Source organism: Ursus arctos, unplaced genomic scaffold (genome assembly GCF_023065955.2).
Source record: "Ursus arctos isolate Adak ecotype North America unplaced genomic scaffold, UrsArc2.0 scaffold_3, whole genome shotgun sequence".
Taxonomy (NCBI): domain Eukaryota; kingdom Metazoa; phylum Chordata; class Mammalia; order Carnivora; family Ursidae; genus Ursus; species Ursus arctos.
The window spans coordinates 67,743,687-67,757,237 of NW_026622985.1; the positions used below are offsets into that span (position 1 = coordinate 67,743,687).

Below are 13,551 nucleotides of genomic sequence, written 5' to 3' on the forward strand. Positions count from 1 at the left end.
ACAAACTAGGCCTTGTGTGGTGATGAGAGGGAAGAAGAAACCATTGTCCCTGTCCTGAAAAAGCAGGCGGTCCAGTTAGGATAATTACTCAAATGCCCACTGCATGCAGGAAAATGAGTGTCAAAAGAGATCTGAAAACAAAGATATCCCACAAACTGAACTAGAATAGGGGCTTGAGGGGTACATAGAAAAAATGTGCAGAGTTAGATAGGAAGAGTAAAGATGCCTGAAAGAGCCCTAGACAGAGGGGTGTACATGAGCAGCCACAGAGGAACAGATGTGCCTGGCATGTTCTAGGGACAATATGACTTTCTTGACTGACAGAGGACTTAAGGCAGAGAACAGTGGGAAATAAAACCTCGTCGTTCAGGTGGGGTGGTAAGGATGATGCACTAAAGCAAGACCAGTAACTTGATTAGGCATTGAATGTAATGTGCTGCAAAATCAGATTGTGGAGGCATCTCAGCCAAATAAAAATGAGTTCTCTGTAATCCACTATTGATTTACCCATATCACTCTTTATTATCATGAATATAGAGAATTGGATATATTAGGGAAAAACTTAAGGAATTTTTCCTTAAATTTTCACATAATATATTGTTTCACGTTGAAAAATGAAGTGTGGCGCCTGGGTGTCTCAGTCAGTTGAATGTCCAACTCTTGATTTCAGCTCAGGTCTTGATCTCAGGGTCGTGAGTTCGAGCCCCCATGTTGGGCTCCATGCTGGGCGTGGAGCCTACTTAAGTTAAAAAAAAATGAAGGTAATATATATGCATTTAACAAATATAAAAATGACACAAAACAAAAATGCTGAACTTTTTTAAGACTTGTTTGTTTAATAAGTTTTTAGCATACTACAATGATGACATTTCATGAATGCATGATTGTTCAAAGCTAGGCTAGTGAAAATTTAATTTGCTGTTTAAAGAAATTTAGGATAAATTTATGGAGATTATTAGATTAATGACCAAATCTATTTTTAAAAGATGAAAAGTAGATTATGTTGCTATGATTTTATTACGAACTATTTCTGAAAATAGAAAAAGAATAGGCAACTTAATTTAATAGAATAAATAGAAGTAACTTTCTTAGCTGTTCTCTTCATACACGTGTACAACTGTAAAGACACTGGAAGAGCATGGCTTCCCATATTTCTTTCATACCTTGTTGTAGAATCAAGTTTGACCCTATTCATCAGTTCCACAAGAACTGGCTGAGACAGGATTCAGAGAACAAAAGATGGTGCTTGTTGCATAGTTCAGTTTCTGTATTCACTCAGTAAAAATTTGAAAGAAAGGGTAGAGATCCTGGTAACAGGAATCAGTGGATGAACTGGCCCTGGGGATGACAGTCCTCCTGCCTGCGTCTTTACTAGTTCTCCTGCTAGTTTGTTGTTTTGCTTTGCGTGCTTTTTAAAAAATTTATATGCAAAAGTCAGCCTAGTACAAAAGGCAATAGCCCTGGTGATAGGAAATAACATTCATGACTGAAAAAAATTATCAAGAAAATGCCATAAATGTTATTTGGGATAAATAAAGTAGTTTATGTCCCCAAATTTGGTCTGGATATTTTTAAGTTTTCCGTTTACCCAGCAGACTGTTTTAAGATAACACGTAAAAGATGATCCTGTTTCTCTCACAAAATGGTGACAATCACTATTTCATTATCAAAATATTAGAACTCAACAGGGAAGCATAACTGCATTAACCCAACATTCTCGAATGTTGCAAGGTGAGTCATTTCACTAATTCATTTCCTTTTATGTGGAAAATCTATTGGGATATCAATGACTTATACAGATGCGATTTTTTTTAAGATAGTTGATTTTACTATCTATACTTGCCAATTAATTTTCAGAATTTTGTTTCTAATAGTCGGAAGCCCAAAAAATAAAAGGTGATAGTTATTATATCACATTGCTTAGCGCTATAGGAGGCAGATGTGCAATGCAGTTCTCTTTGCTTATTTTCATGCCACACCCTCTTTTGGCCCTTAACCCATGTTTAGGGGGGACACAGTGGAGGCAGCTATACTTAAAAAGATTACCTTGTCATGATGATTCACAGTCGAATCTTTATTAACCAGGGGCTCCCAGTTCTTTCTGAGATCCATTTCTCTTGCTCACCATAATGCTGTGATCAAAATGGGTTGCAAAAATCTACCTCTCCACCTAGCAGTAGTTTCCTAAGTTCTTATGACTTTATTTCAAATTCTTCATAAGAAATGTTTGAAAAGTCAATGAAATCACCAATTATTTCTTCACTGCATGCAGAGAGATACACAAATATTTTAAATCTTTGAAACTTCTATTGTGATATTACAAATATGCAATGAGAAGGTTTAGTAAGTTAATGTTACCAAAAGTCAAGTAAAAGAGATAAAAAAGTTACGTTCTTTAATGTATAAGGGAACAATTATAGTTCGGGCACCTGTGTTAATAAAGTAATGTAGTGTTCTTTGCATTAATAAGATACGGCATATTGACCGAAACTCTTAAAGGTAGAATGCAAAAACCAAGCCATTAAGATCTGAAGAAATACTAACCTTAACTCTGCTGTAATTTAGACCTGTCAACAAAATTATCAGGATAGCAGTTTTAGAGATAATATTCTACGTATGGCCTACAGTATTCCACTTGTATTTAATGAAAATGTGCTTTCTCAAGCAATCAAATATTTGCCCTAGGTTCTACTTCAGGATGTTTGTATTTGTTCAACTAAAAAGTTAAAGTCAAGCATTCAATTTCAATGGGACTTGAGACAAGCATACAATTAGGGATTTGGAAATAGTTGTGTACTTAATGAAAATTAGGGAAATCATTTACTACCACATGAAAGTCAGTTTAAATGCTTTGTTCTCATTTTTTATTCCCATAAATGCATGTTTCTTAGAAGTATGGGATGATATATGCAAGTTTTACTCATTGAATTTACTGTTACAGGTAAATAGATTATCTTTTCTCTCTGAAGATCATGTTACGTGCTCTATGAAGGAAGTTCCTATGAAAAAGAAATCACCCAAATGGACTCCCTCAGTGTTACTCTCTTCCATATTCCTGGCCAAGTCAAAAGTATCAGACTACATACCTATGCCTCCTCCCTGAAAACTAGCCATTCAAGGTATCAAAGGAAGTACTGTGCCATAGACCAGAGCACAGGATTTTTGCATCTAACAGTCATTTAATAAATGGTTGTTGAAATCTTATATAGAAATTTTTGCATTCCCACTATGTGACCAAAATGATTAGTTCCATTCTTTCACATATTTGTTCCATTCTTTCACATATTTAGCCATAGATAATAATAGCAGCTAAAGTCATGCTATACTGGGTATTCATTTTTCTCAGAGTAGATTTCCAGATCTACTTATTTGTCCACTAAAAACTTGAGTTACCATCTAACAACCTGATGGTTATATAACAATCACCAATGATTAGTTCGTCTCTGTATGCACCTTGGAAAATAATTTGTTGTCTTATAAAAAAAAAGATTAAAAAATTTGAAGACAAAAAATACTACCAAGTAAAATAGTTCGTTTGGAAATATTTTTTTAATTATTATTATTATCATTTAATACTTGATGCTTTATAGGTACAAATTCATTCTGAAGCAATGCTTGTAGAACTTTTAAAATTTCAACTGAATAATTGACATTAAAATTGTTCAGCTGTGTTATATTTTCTCTTCTTATAAGAGAAAAACATTGCTTATAGACAGGCCACCCACAAAATCTTGTAGATTGAAAGATCATCTCCCAATTGTTTCAGTCTTTGTCAGATTTGGCCTTAGGAGTGCTCTGACTTTGTAGGTATAAAGGAGGTAAAAGATATCTGTGTATATAGTATTATTCAAGCAAACAAGGTCTTTCTTTAATTTAAGTTTATGCATTTCAATATACATGGGTGTTGTTCTTAAAAATATGAAATCGAAATTGAAAGATTTGATCTATCAAAATGTGCTGATAAATGATACAGGGATAAATGCAAATTTCATGGTCAATACCAAAAGACCAAAAAAGAAAAAGTCTTCTGCCATTGTTCATGTTTTATCTATTTTTTAAAAAAACCATAGAAGGAAAAATACTCTAGGGGAAAAAAAAATGAAGCTTTACTGCAGAAGAAATGAATGCAAGAAATGGCACTTTAAGTAGTGAAGAGACGTGAAGCATTGCAACTTCATAGCCTGCTAAGGAGCAACAGCTGTACCTAATTTCAACTTGACGTGCTTCAGATCTCATATTCATATAGGTATTTAATGATCCAAACATAATGGTCCTATATAGAATAATTACTTATATGAAGGAGCAAACTTCATACGCATTCCTTTTTAAATGATCCTTCAAGAGAAAAACTGCACTGGCTCTTTGAACAATGAATAGTCTCTTTCACCAATCCAAATGTTTGGGGCTAAAAAGCTTATCTTTTACGAGAAAATAATAATAGTGGTAAGGTTACTTCTTTTTGACAGGCTCTTTTTGTCTCCCCCCTTCCCAGGATAGCCAGTACAGTGAAAAAAGGTAGAATGCCAGGCCAATCATTAAGTCATACTGGTAGATGGTTACAAGAAATATCAGAAACAAAAGAACATACGGTACTTTAGAGTTGGTGTATTTCGAAAGCAGAGATTCGCTGCTTTCAGTTTGACCTTCCTGGGCAGGGAGACTAGCAGAAGCAGAGCTCTCGGATTCCTTGTCACCTGAAGAGCACAGTGATTGTCCAGAGGCTAATCCTTCATTTTCATGCCTTGCCTCTTCCACATTCTCTACAGCTTCACTGACAAAAATCATTGGCTGTAGAGATTTTTCCACACAGCGTTCTCCTTGTTGAAAAATCTGGCTTTTAAATCTTTCCCTGCTACTACCTGAGGTCTCTGTTCCTGAACTTTTGGAAACTTCTTCAGGTATAGACCCAAGGTGAGGGTGCTTTTCAATACCCTGGATTTCACTTGTTGGATTACAATTATATTCTGATTTAGTAGAAATAGATTGGAGAGTCATGGTAGTAATTATATTCTCTACAGCAATTGCCCGTTCATGAGATGGCACTGAGGTTTTAGCATGGTGATTGGAAACGTGAGAGCCATTCTGAGAAGCTCTGTTAGTGTCTGAGTTTAAAGCAGAGTGAATAACAGCATCTCTGTCTGTTTTCTTTGGTAATTCTTGGACCTGTTTATGATCTCTATTTTCTGGAAATGTTTTTTTGTCTTTTGGTAACATTCCCAAATGTAAATCCAGTTCTGAGGCTGCTTTTTGATTGCCTGTAATGACCTGTAAGGATTCTTCTACAGATGTGCTATTTCCGATGCCATGTTTCTTCCTGTCATGTGTCTTCCCGGGATTGTACATAGATATGGTTTCTTCTTTCTCCATTTCATCTACATGTACATTACAAATACCTAAACGTGATTCCTTTTCAAAATCATTGTCATAGATTACACCTCCTGTATCTCGTTGACAAAGGGTATAATGTGAATCATCATTTCCCCCTTCATGTGGATCAAACGCTGTTTCCTTTACCTCGATGGGCCTGTCACTTCGTGCTGTCTCTTGAGGTAGCTTAGCAATTATTGCTTTTTCTCCAGCAGACATGCTTTCTAGAGCACTTTCTGATGTTGTCTTAATTATATAAGCTGTACCTGCTTCTGCTTTCTCAGTAACACCATGATCAGCTAGAGAAGACAGTTCACAGCTCACTGTTTCTTGGCAGGTAAACAATTCTTCCATAGGAGTAGCTTTCAAACTCCTTGTATTATCTCTTTTTCCCCACATGTCTTCACAATCTGCTTGTTCCTTGATCTGTTCTGTTCTATTTGTCTTACTCTCTCTTGCTTTTCTCCGACTTTCTAGAACATTCCAACTTTGTTTCTGTTGTGCATTCTTATTCTGATCGTCAGGATTGATCCAATCTGATTTTTCTTCTTCAACTTGGAAAAGGAAATCATTCCTCAAAACATTTCCACTTCTTGGTGAACAAACTTGACCAGGCATCCCTCCTAAAGTAGTGCCTTCGCTGGTCAAGAGATCACTCTCTGGAGTTGTTAATACAGCTTTTTCCCAATTTAGACTTATCTTTGGTGAATGAAACATATCTGCTATGATTGCCTGGTCAGGAATTGTGGTATCTTTACTCAGCAGAACAGTTAGGTCTCTGTTGCTAGCTCCTGTCCCTTCCATACTGATTTCAGAGTGGCCCATCTTCCTTTCTTGGTCGTGTAAGATTGAATGAAAATTTTTGCTTTGTTTTACATTAACACCTAAATGTATTCTTCGCTCCTCCTCCTCAGTCTTACCATTGCCATAATCTTTCTTAGAAGATCCTTTTTCCATTGATTCTTCTGAATGGAAATCCAAGTGGAAATCTCTTCTTAAACAATCCCAATCCTTTATTGCAATTTTCTCAGGTCTTTCTTCATGTTTTTTAGTAAGATTGTCTGTGACTTGTTGATCTGAGGAGGGACAAGATATTTGCACTCTGCCTCTCCCTTCGGCTGGATTAGCATTATCATCCAGTACTTCTTTGCCACCAATACATAATTGCACTAATTCATCGCTACTAGTATCTCCCAATGGTGGCTTGATTTCTCCTTTATCTGAAATAATTTCCTCTGAAGGTTGTTGTCTACACTTATTTTCCGAGGAATATTTTTCATTGCAGTAAAAATCTCCCTTTAAGGAGCTTTCTGCTGATGAACTTGGAGACAAAGGCTTTTTAAACAAGTCAGGGTGTACTTCACCATGGATTTGCTTCTTCTCTAACCCCTCAGCCTTATTCAGAAAATTGACCGGATCTATTGCAAATGTATTCTTTTCATCTCTGGAAGCAGTACTTCTTATTAAACATTGATTTATCTTAAGGGATAAAAAACAAAACAAAACAAACAAAACAGATAATGATCAAATGATTTTAAATATACAAAATGAATTAGATAGGTTTCATTAGTGGGGCTAGCAATTAACTGGTAGATTTCCTTGATTCATTTCATCTGTGGATTTTGTATAAATTCTAAAAGCCGGATGTTTTGGGGGGATCCTTTTAGGCTATGGCTTGGGAATGAGATTAATAAGAAGAGGAACCAAAATTAATCACTCTCCTTCCCAGCTTCCAAATATCACATTGTATTATTCAACTATTCTTGCTTGTCATTGCACTTTCTCCTCACTTAGGATATACACATTGATAGCTCCATGCTAATCAATTAGAGAGCAGCTTCCTGGGTGCCCCTTGCTGCATTTATACTTGCTGTAGGTGCCCCTATTACAGTTTCTCTTATTAATATGTTTTCTGCAAAGCCTCTGCAAACTATTAATAGCAAAACGTCACTCAAAGAAAAGTGAGGGAGTTAATGTCTCTGCAAATTCTGTTTTAATGACCCTCTGCCAACTGGTACTCAAATGTATTTGAGCTCTTCAGTGATGCCAACTGTCAGGATTTAACAGTGAGATGCCTGTGTTTTTTTTTTTTTCTCCTCATAACTGACATTTGCATGATCTCAATAATTATATGCAAATCTTACGTTTTCCCCTTCTTCTCACATAAGGCTCATGTTACTTGTCAACTGCACAGCTGTCTTATAAGCCAATGCCTGTGGGTTCCACAGATTTGGTTGTATTTCCATCTATTATAGAGCTTCATTGTTTTATGCATTAACATCAGCATGGAGCAAATTAGCATCTAAATTACAGCTCCCTGTTCATTTATTGGATGTACAATCTCAGTAACTTCTAAACAAACTTTTATATTTGAGCCTGCTCATTGTAATGAGGTGTATTGGTGAAGCATGTGATTTTTCAGGGCCCTTTCATTATATTCTGTGGTTTGAAAAAAAAATGGCGATGTTAACTTTCAGCTGGTGAGAATTCTCACAATGGGTGACAACTTTGTAGTTTCTTAAAGTTGGAGCAAAGTAAATTGCATACTTTAGTGATGCAGCTTCCATATCACTATAGAAAAGGTGGAAAATGTGGGGGAAGAGATGAGCTCTATTTCTTTTCTGTTTCAGCACTGACACTTGAAGAGGCAAATGTCATTTTAATCTTGGATGATTATGAATCCATGTATCCTAATGATATGAGCTCCAACCAAATACAGTAAAGGATAAATTGCATTATGTGACTCATTTACTCCCATTTCTTCCTTTGTGATAAAAATGCTATCTAAACCATTCCCCAAAAAATTCCAAATAGATTGAATGTCTACCAAGTGTGAAATTTATGATAACAAATTTAATATTAAATTGTACAGTATTGAATTTGTTTCCTGTTTAAAAAATATAGCACAGGCTATTTTCTCCTCATTTGGTAATTTAATACTTTCCAATGATATAGAACTGTGAGATTCTCACAAAGATGGAAGTAAGTTTTTAAAAAATGCTGCTAAATGCAGGAATCAGACTTGAAAAGCTGGACAGACTCTAACAATCATCTAGTCCAGCTCTCTCATTTTACAGACGAGTTTATGCTAAGTGTACACTTGTCACAAAGATTAGAAATGCACATCAGGATAGTGCTACCTCTTCTATAATTCCTACAAACTATTACTCAGAGCCGCTGGTAAAGAGATAAGAAATGAATGTCATTAATTTACCACTGCAGAGACCAGAAGCAACATACTGAAATCAAAGTGCCTTGTTGATCAAGCTAGAGATGCAAGGACAGAATAGGCTGTGCTTTCACATTTGCAAATTATATTAGTTGAAGCTATTGAAAGGCAGGCATTGCAGCATCTTTGAAGCATAAATGGATTCATCGTCTGTAATACCGTGGCAACCAGAACACTTACCATCAACTCTAATTCTTTTTCATTACGTTCATCATGTTCCCTGTTTACATCTTTTACATTTTGATTACTGGTTTCCAAATCTTCCTTGTCCTCATGAGAACAAACAATTGTTGGGATATAGGTATCTGCAAAGTTAATACAATTGTAGCCATGTAAGATTGTTATCATCGTAGGATTTAACAAAAGACACAAATTTTGTTTAAAAATTCAATTGAAAACTCCAATAAAAAATATTACCTGTAATCTTTGAATTCTCAAAGTTATTCTCATCTGATGTTACTAATGATTCTTCTTTACTGTCAAATTTAAAACAAAATGTTATAAATGTTTTCTGAGACTATGTCTTCTAAGTATTTTTGTATGGGGAAAATTCAAATGAATAACAATCCCAGTAAATATTATATAATCTTTCATATTTTCTTGCATTACTTGGTATGCTTTTTAAATAAAATTGATCTCTTAGAATAATTCAATAGTAAATTACTAGTAGTAGAAAAGTTTTTAAAGAATTTCCACAATGACGTATTTCTAAATAAGATTTATTGCCTATATTTAAAACTTACATAACCGAAGTAAAGATATATGTAGATGTCGATTATTCCATCATTCATGAATTTAATCTTTGCAAGTGAGAACATTTTTCTCTTGGTTTAAATGATAAAGTTTTATGAACTGACAGTCCATTTGTGGTCGTGGAAATTGCTTTTTAATGTTCCAATTATTAATTTTTTTGTGTTCCATTCTATTCAAAATTCTTTCAGTTGGGTAGATATACCATTAACTCTCTCTCTCCAGGAATGGCGAAAAAAACAAACTTACTAAAAACTGAAAGGCAGCTAAATTTATACTCAGTTCAAAGGCTTTATATGTATATTGCCACAGGCACATTTTACAACCAACACTTCAGATTGCTCATATGAAAGCTTGTATTTTCTTTCTTTAAAATGAGTTGGGTTATACTTCCTTTATGATAATTTTCTGCATAGTGATTAAGGAAGATAAATATATTTTTCTTTCAAATGTACTCTATTTGTAGGTGTATTTGTGGAATTATTAGAATTTAGATTTGTCCATGACACTCAGCAAGAAAAATGCTAGTGAAAAAGCTCACTTTGTGTATAGTTATGCCATAAGTCAATCTATCAGAAGTGATTGGCCCAGTGTCCACATTTTCTTGTATTGTCTCAGCTGAATTTTCTTATAATGACTTTTCTCGATAACTTTTTTTCTTCACTAAAATGCATCTAGACAGTTGGCAATGGCGATAAAGTTGTGTAATAGAGTCTACTCTTCATTGCATGGATAATGTTGATCCAAATCCCAGGAAAGCCAGTCTTTTTTCAACAAATCATGAGAAAACTGCAAATTCTTCCATCTGGACTACATGAGAAGGTAATTCAGTTTTGTATATATTTATGTGTTTAATTTAACTTTACCAAAAATATTTGGTATTTTCCAGTGGGTCCACGAAAAAAAAATAATGTTTCTACATAAGTACAACATCATTGGAAAAATATAGTATTTACATAATTGATACTGAATCTATAAATCTGCATTGTTTAATGAGGCCAATAACTATGCAAAGATTTAGTTTTGTGGAATCTAACTGCAAGTTGATGCATTTTTACCTTCTCCAAATACATGCCTTATAGGGGCTTAAAAATATATAAACCATTAAACATCATTTAGTTGTTCCTGCTTCCTTTTTTGCTCTATAACAGTGTTGAAAATTTCCTTTGTACAGGGAAAATCATAGCCATTTAAAGTCTCCTGTTGTTGACTAACCAAAATGCTATCAATCATTTTTCTAATTTAATTCTCTAAGGTACTTCAATTTTTAAAAATGATTGCATCAAAAGGAAATAAACCTGGTTTTAACTAATTTGGGGGACAAAAAATTAGTTATAACTGTGTATTATTATATTGGTGTCTTATAAAACATGTAAATACATAAATATAGGAGAAAAATCTTAGATTCAGGGATAAATACAAGAAAGAGAAGCTGATATATATGAAATTTAAATATTATACCAAATATCTATGAAGAAAACTAATAGAAGATTTGTAAGACTCCTACAAGGAAAAGAATAAAGTTGTATCAAGAAATACTAAAAACCTAAAAAAATTGGGATACATACCATGTTCATAGATAGGAAGAAGATATATTAAACTATTAATTCTCTCCCAAATTGATCTAAAATTCAATCCAATTCTAATCAAAATTCCACAACAATTTTTTGGGGTGCCTGGGTGGCTCAGTTGGTTAAGCATCTGCCTTTGGCTAAGGTCATGACCTTGGGGTCCTGGGATGGAGCCCTACATCAGGCTCCCTGCTCAGCAGGGAGCCTGCTTCTCCCGCTCCCTCTGCCACTCCCCCTGCTTGGGCTCTTTCTTGCTCTCTCTCTATCTCAAATAAATAAATACAATCTTTTTAAAAATCCACAACAGTTTTTATACAAACTTTGAAAATATGATCTTAAAGAGAAGACTAAAGGACTGAAGATAGATGAAACATTTCTGAGACATAGTTGTGAGGAGAAACCTGCTCTACCTGATTTTGAGAGATCTTATGAAGTTTTAGTTATTTAAGACAGTTATGGTGGTATGGAGACAGACGTGGATCAAGAGCTTAGTGACAGATTTGCACATATCTAGAACTTGGGTATATGGCAAACATGGTATATCACATAGCAGGTAATAAGGGATTGTTTAATGAATGAAAATAGGGAAAATGGCTGCTTCTATGAGAAAAGATGAAATTAGCACAACATATATTCAGAAATCAACTCCAGATGGATTAAGATCTGAAATGTCAAAAACCTTGAAATTCTTTTTTTTTAAAGATTTATTTATTTATTTTAGAGAGAGACAGAGCACGAGCAGAAGGAGGGGAAGAGGAAAAGGGAGAGAAATCCTCAAGCAGACTCTATGCTGAGCATGGAGCCCAAGGGGGCACTTGATCTCACTACCCTAAGATCATGACCTGAGCCAAAACCAAGAGTCGGACACTCAAACAACCGTGCCACCCAAGCACCCCAAAACCTTGAAATTCTTAATAGAAAATATGTGTGAATATCTTACAGACTTCAGAGTTGGAAATGTTTTCTTAAATAAGAAGAAAAAAAGTGGCTATAAAAAAAGATTGTCAGTTTAACTATATTGAAATTTAAAACTTGTTCATTAAAAGACAGCTTTATAAGAGAAAAATATAAACTAGGATAAAATGCATGTGTTACCTAAAGTCAACACAAAAAAAGGATCAAGAATATATAAAGAACTCCCACAAATCAATAAGAAAGCACATTTTCATAGAATCAGGGGAGAGGGACAGACATTTAACTGAAGAGAAACTTGATATAGCCAGTAAGCACATAAATGGATAGGCAGTATTGTTAGAGAATAGAGAAATGTAAATCAAGACCACAAGGAGTTACTATTTTAATATCCATTTAATTGATAAAAATTGCTGTCAAGTATACAAACTTGAAACAATCCAAATGCCCACCAACAGAAGAGAGACACAAAACTATGACATATCATAAAAAGGAATATTACATAGCACTCAAAATTAATAAACCACAGAGACATATAACAATATGGATAAATCTTAGTAACATAACATTAAATGAATAGTCCCAAAACATTACATCAGAGGATGTTCTTTTTTTTATAAGCTAAAAACTACTAAAATAATTTATATATATAATATATATAATAATTTATATATAATATATATAATAATTTATATATAATATATATAATAATTTATATATAATATTAGTAGTTATATAATATATATGAATATATATTCAAACTCTATATATATATATATTCATATCTCAAGGAAAACAGAATATACTAAAAAGGTGTATAAACAAGAAAGCTTGATTTTCAAGATTATGGTTACATCAGGTTGGGCAAGTTGGGGTAAGGGATGAAGAAAGGAAGTGATTAGAAGTTGGTTGTTGTTTTGAGTGGTAGTTTTGCAGGTGCTTATTACATTATTTAAAATATCTAGTTAAATTCTAGTTTCATATAACTTATTAAGACAAATGAGTTGCTCTCTGGCTTAGATTAGGGAATGTCTTTAGATAAAATCCCACTCTGAAATTCAGAGTGCCTGTCATATGACCAATTACATCTAAAGAGTATAATTAAAACAACTTTAGAAGAATCAGGGGAAAAGACAAAGCACTTGATGGTTGATGATAGGGTCTAGAACTGTACACAATTGTCATAGAAATGAAAAGCATTATTGAATGTTTCTAGTCTCCCTTTTATGTTACCTGAGCCATTTTTAAGCAAGGAATTTTCTTATTTATTTGTATTCCCAGTGGCTAACACAATGCCTGACCCATACTAATGGCATATTAAATGCTGTTGAATAAATGCTCTTCCCTTCTCTTTACCTCTTTGTCTTATAATGCTCAAGTTTTAACCCTTCCAAAGTTCAGGACAATGCTTTTAATTATGACTTCAAATAATTAAACAACATTTTAAAATTTTATAAACTTAGAAATTAAAAAGTCAAAAAGATATGTATTTTGTGGAGAAAGTTTCTTTCCACTGCATCTTACATCATATAATATAGTCTTTCATATTATTTAATCATAAGAAGGGTCGTTCATTCTTCTAGAAGATATTTTGATCACCCACTCTCATAATAATAAACACTGGGAAATCAAAGATGAATAAACTATAATGTCTTACTTTTAGGAAGCTAAAAGGTAATGATGGAAATAGACACATTAACAGGCAATTATTATAATATAATA

The 13,551-nt window shown here is 33.9% G+C and overlaps 1 protein-coding gene and 1 long non-coding RNA gene across 18 annotated transcripts in view; one reads left to right on the plus strand and one right to left on the minus strand.

Moving 5' to 3' along the window:
- The window catches only part of PPP1R3A (protein phosphatase 1 regulatory subunit 3A), a 131,472-nt gene that overhangs the window by 90,215 nt on the left and 27,706 nt on the right, over positions 1-13,551 (minus strand). For 12 of the 17 annotated variants that reach the window (XR_008956310.1, XR_008956316.1, XR_008956315.1 and 9 more), the window contains exons 2-4: positions 9,014-9,072; positions 8,777-8,901; positions 4,589-6,846 (exon numbers count right to left, since the gene is read on the minus strand). Coding sequence is in view for 6 of the 17 variants with exons in the window: in XM_044387732.3 (XP_044243667.2) it covers positions 4,589-6,846; positions 8,777-8,901; positions 9,014-9,072 (2,442 nt within the window). In the remaining 11 variants the exon portion in view is untranslated. Of the gene's footprint in view, positions 1-498; positions 6,847-8,776; positions 8,902-9,013; positions 9,073-13,551 lie in introns of those variants that run through there. The other 5 variants (XM_044387752.3, XM_044387743.3, XM_048212847.2 and 2 more) reach the window with 5 other exon arrangements.
- The window catches only part of LOC113263098 (uncharacterized), a 62,273-nt gene continuing 57,622 nt past the window's right edge, over positions 8,901-13,551 (plus strand). The window contains exon 1 of the long non-coding RNA XR_008956317.1: positions 8,901-10,168. This is a non-coding gene — a long non-coding RNA (uncharacterized LOC113263098). The remainder of the gene's footprint in view (positions 10,169-13,551) is intronic.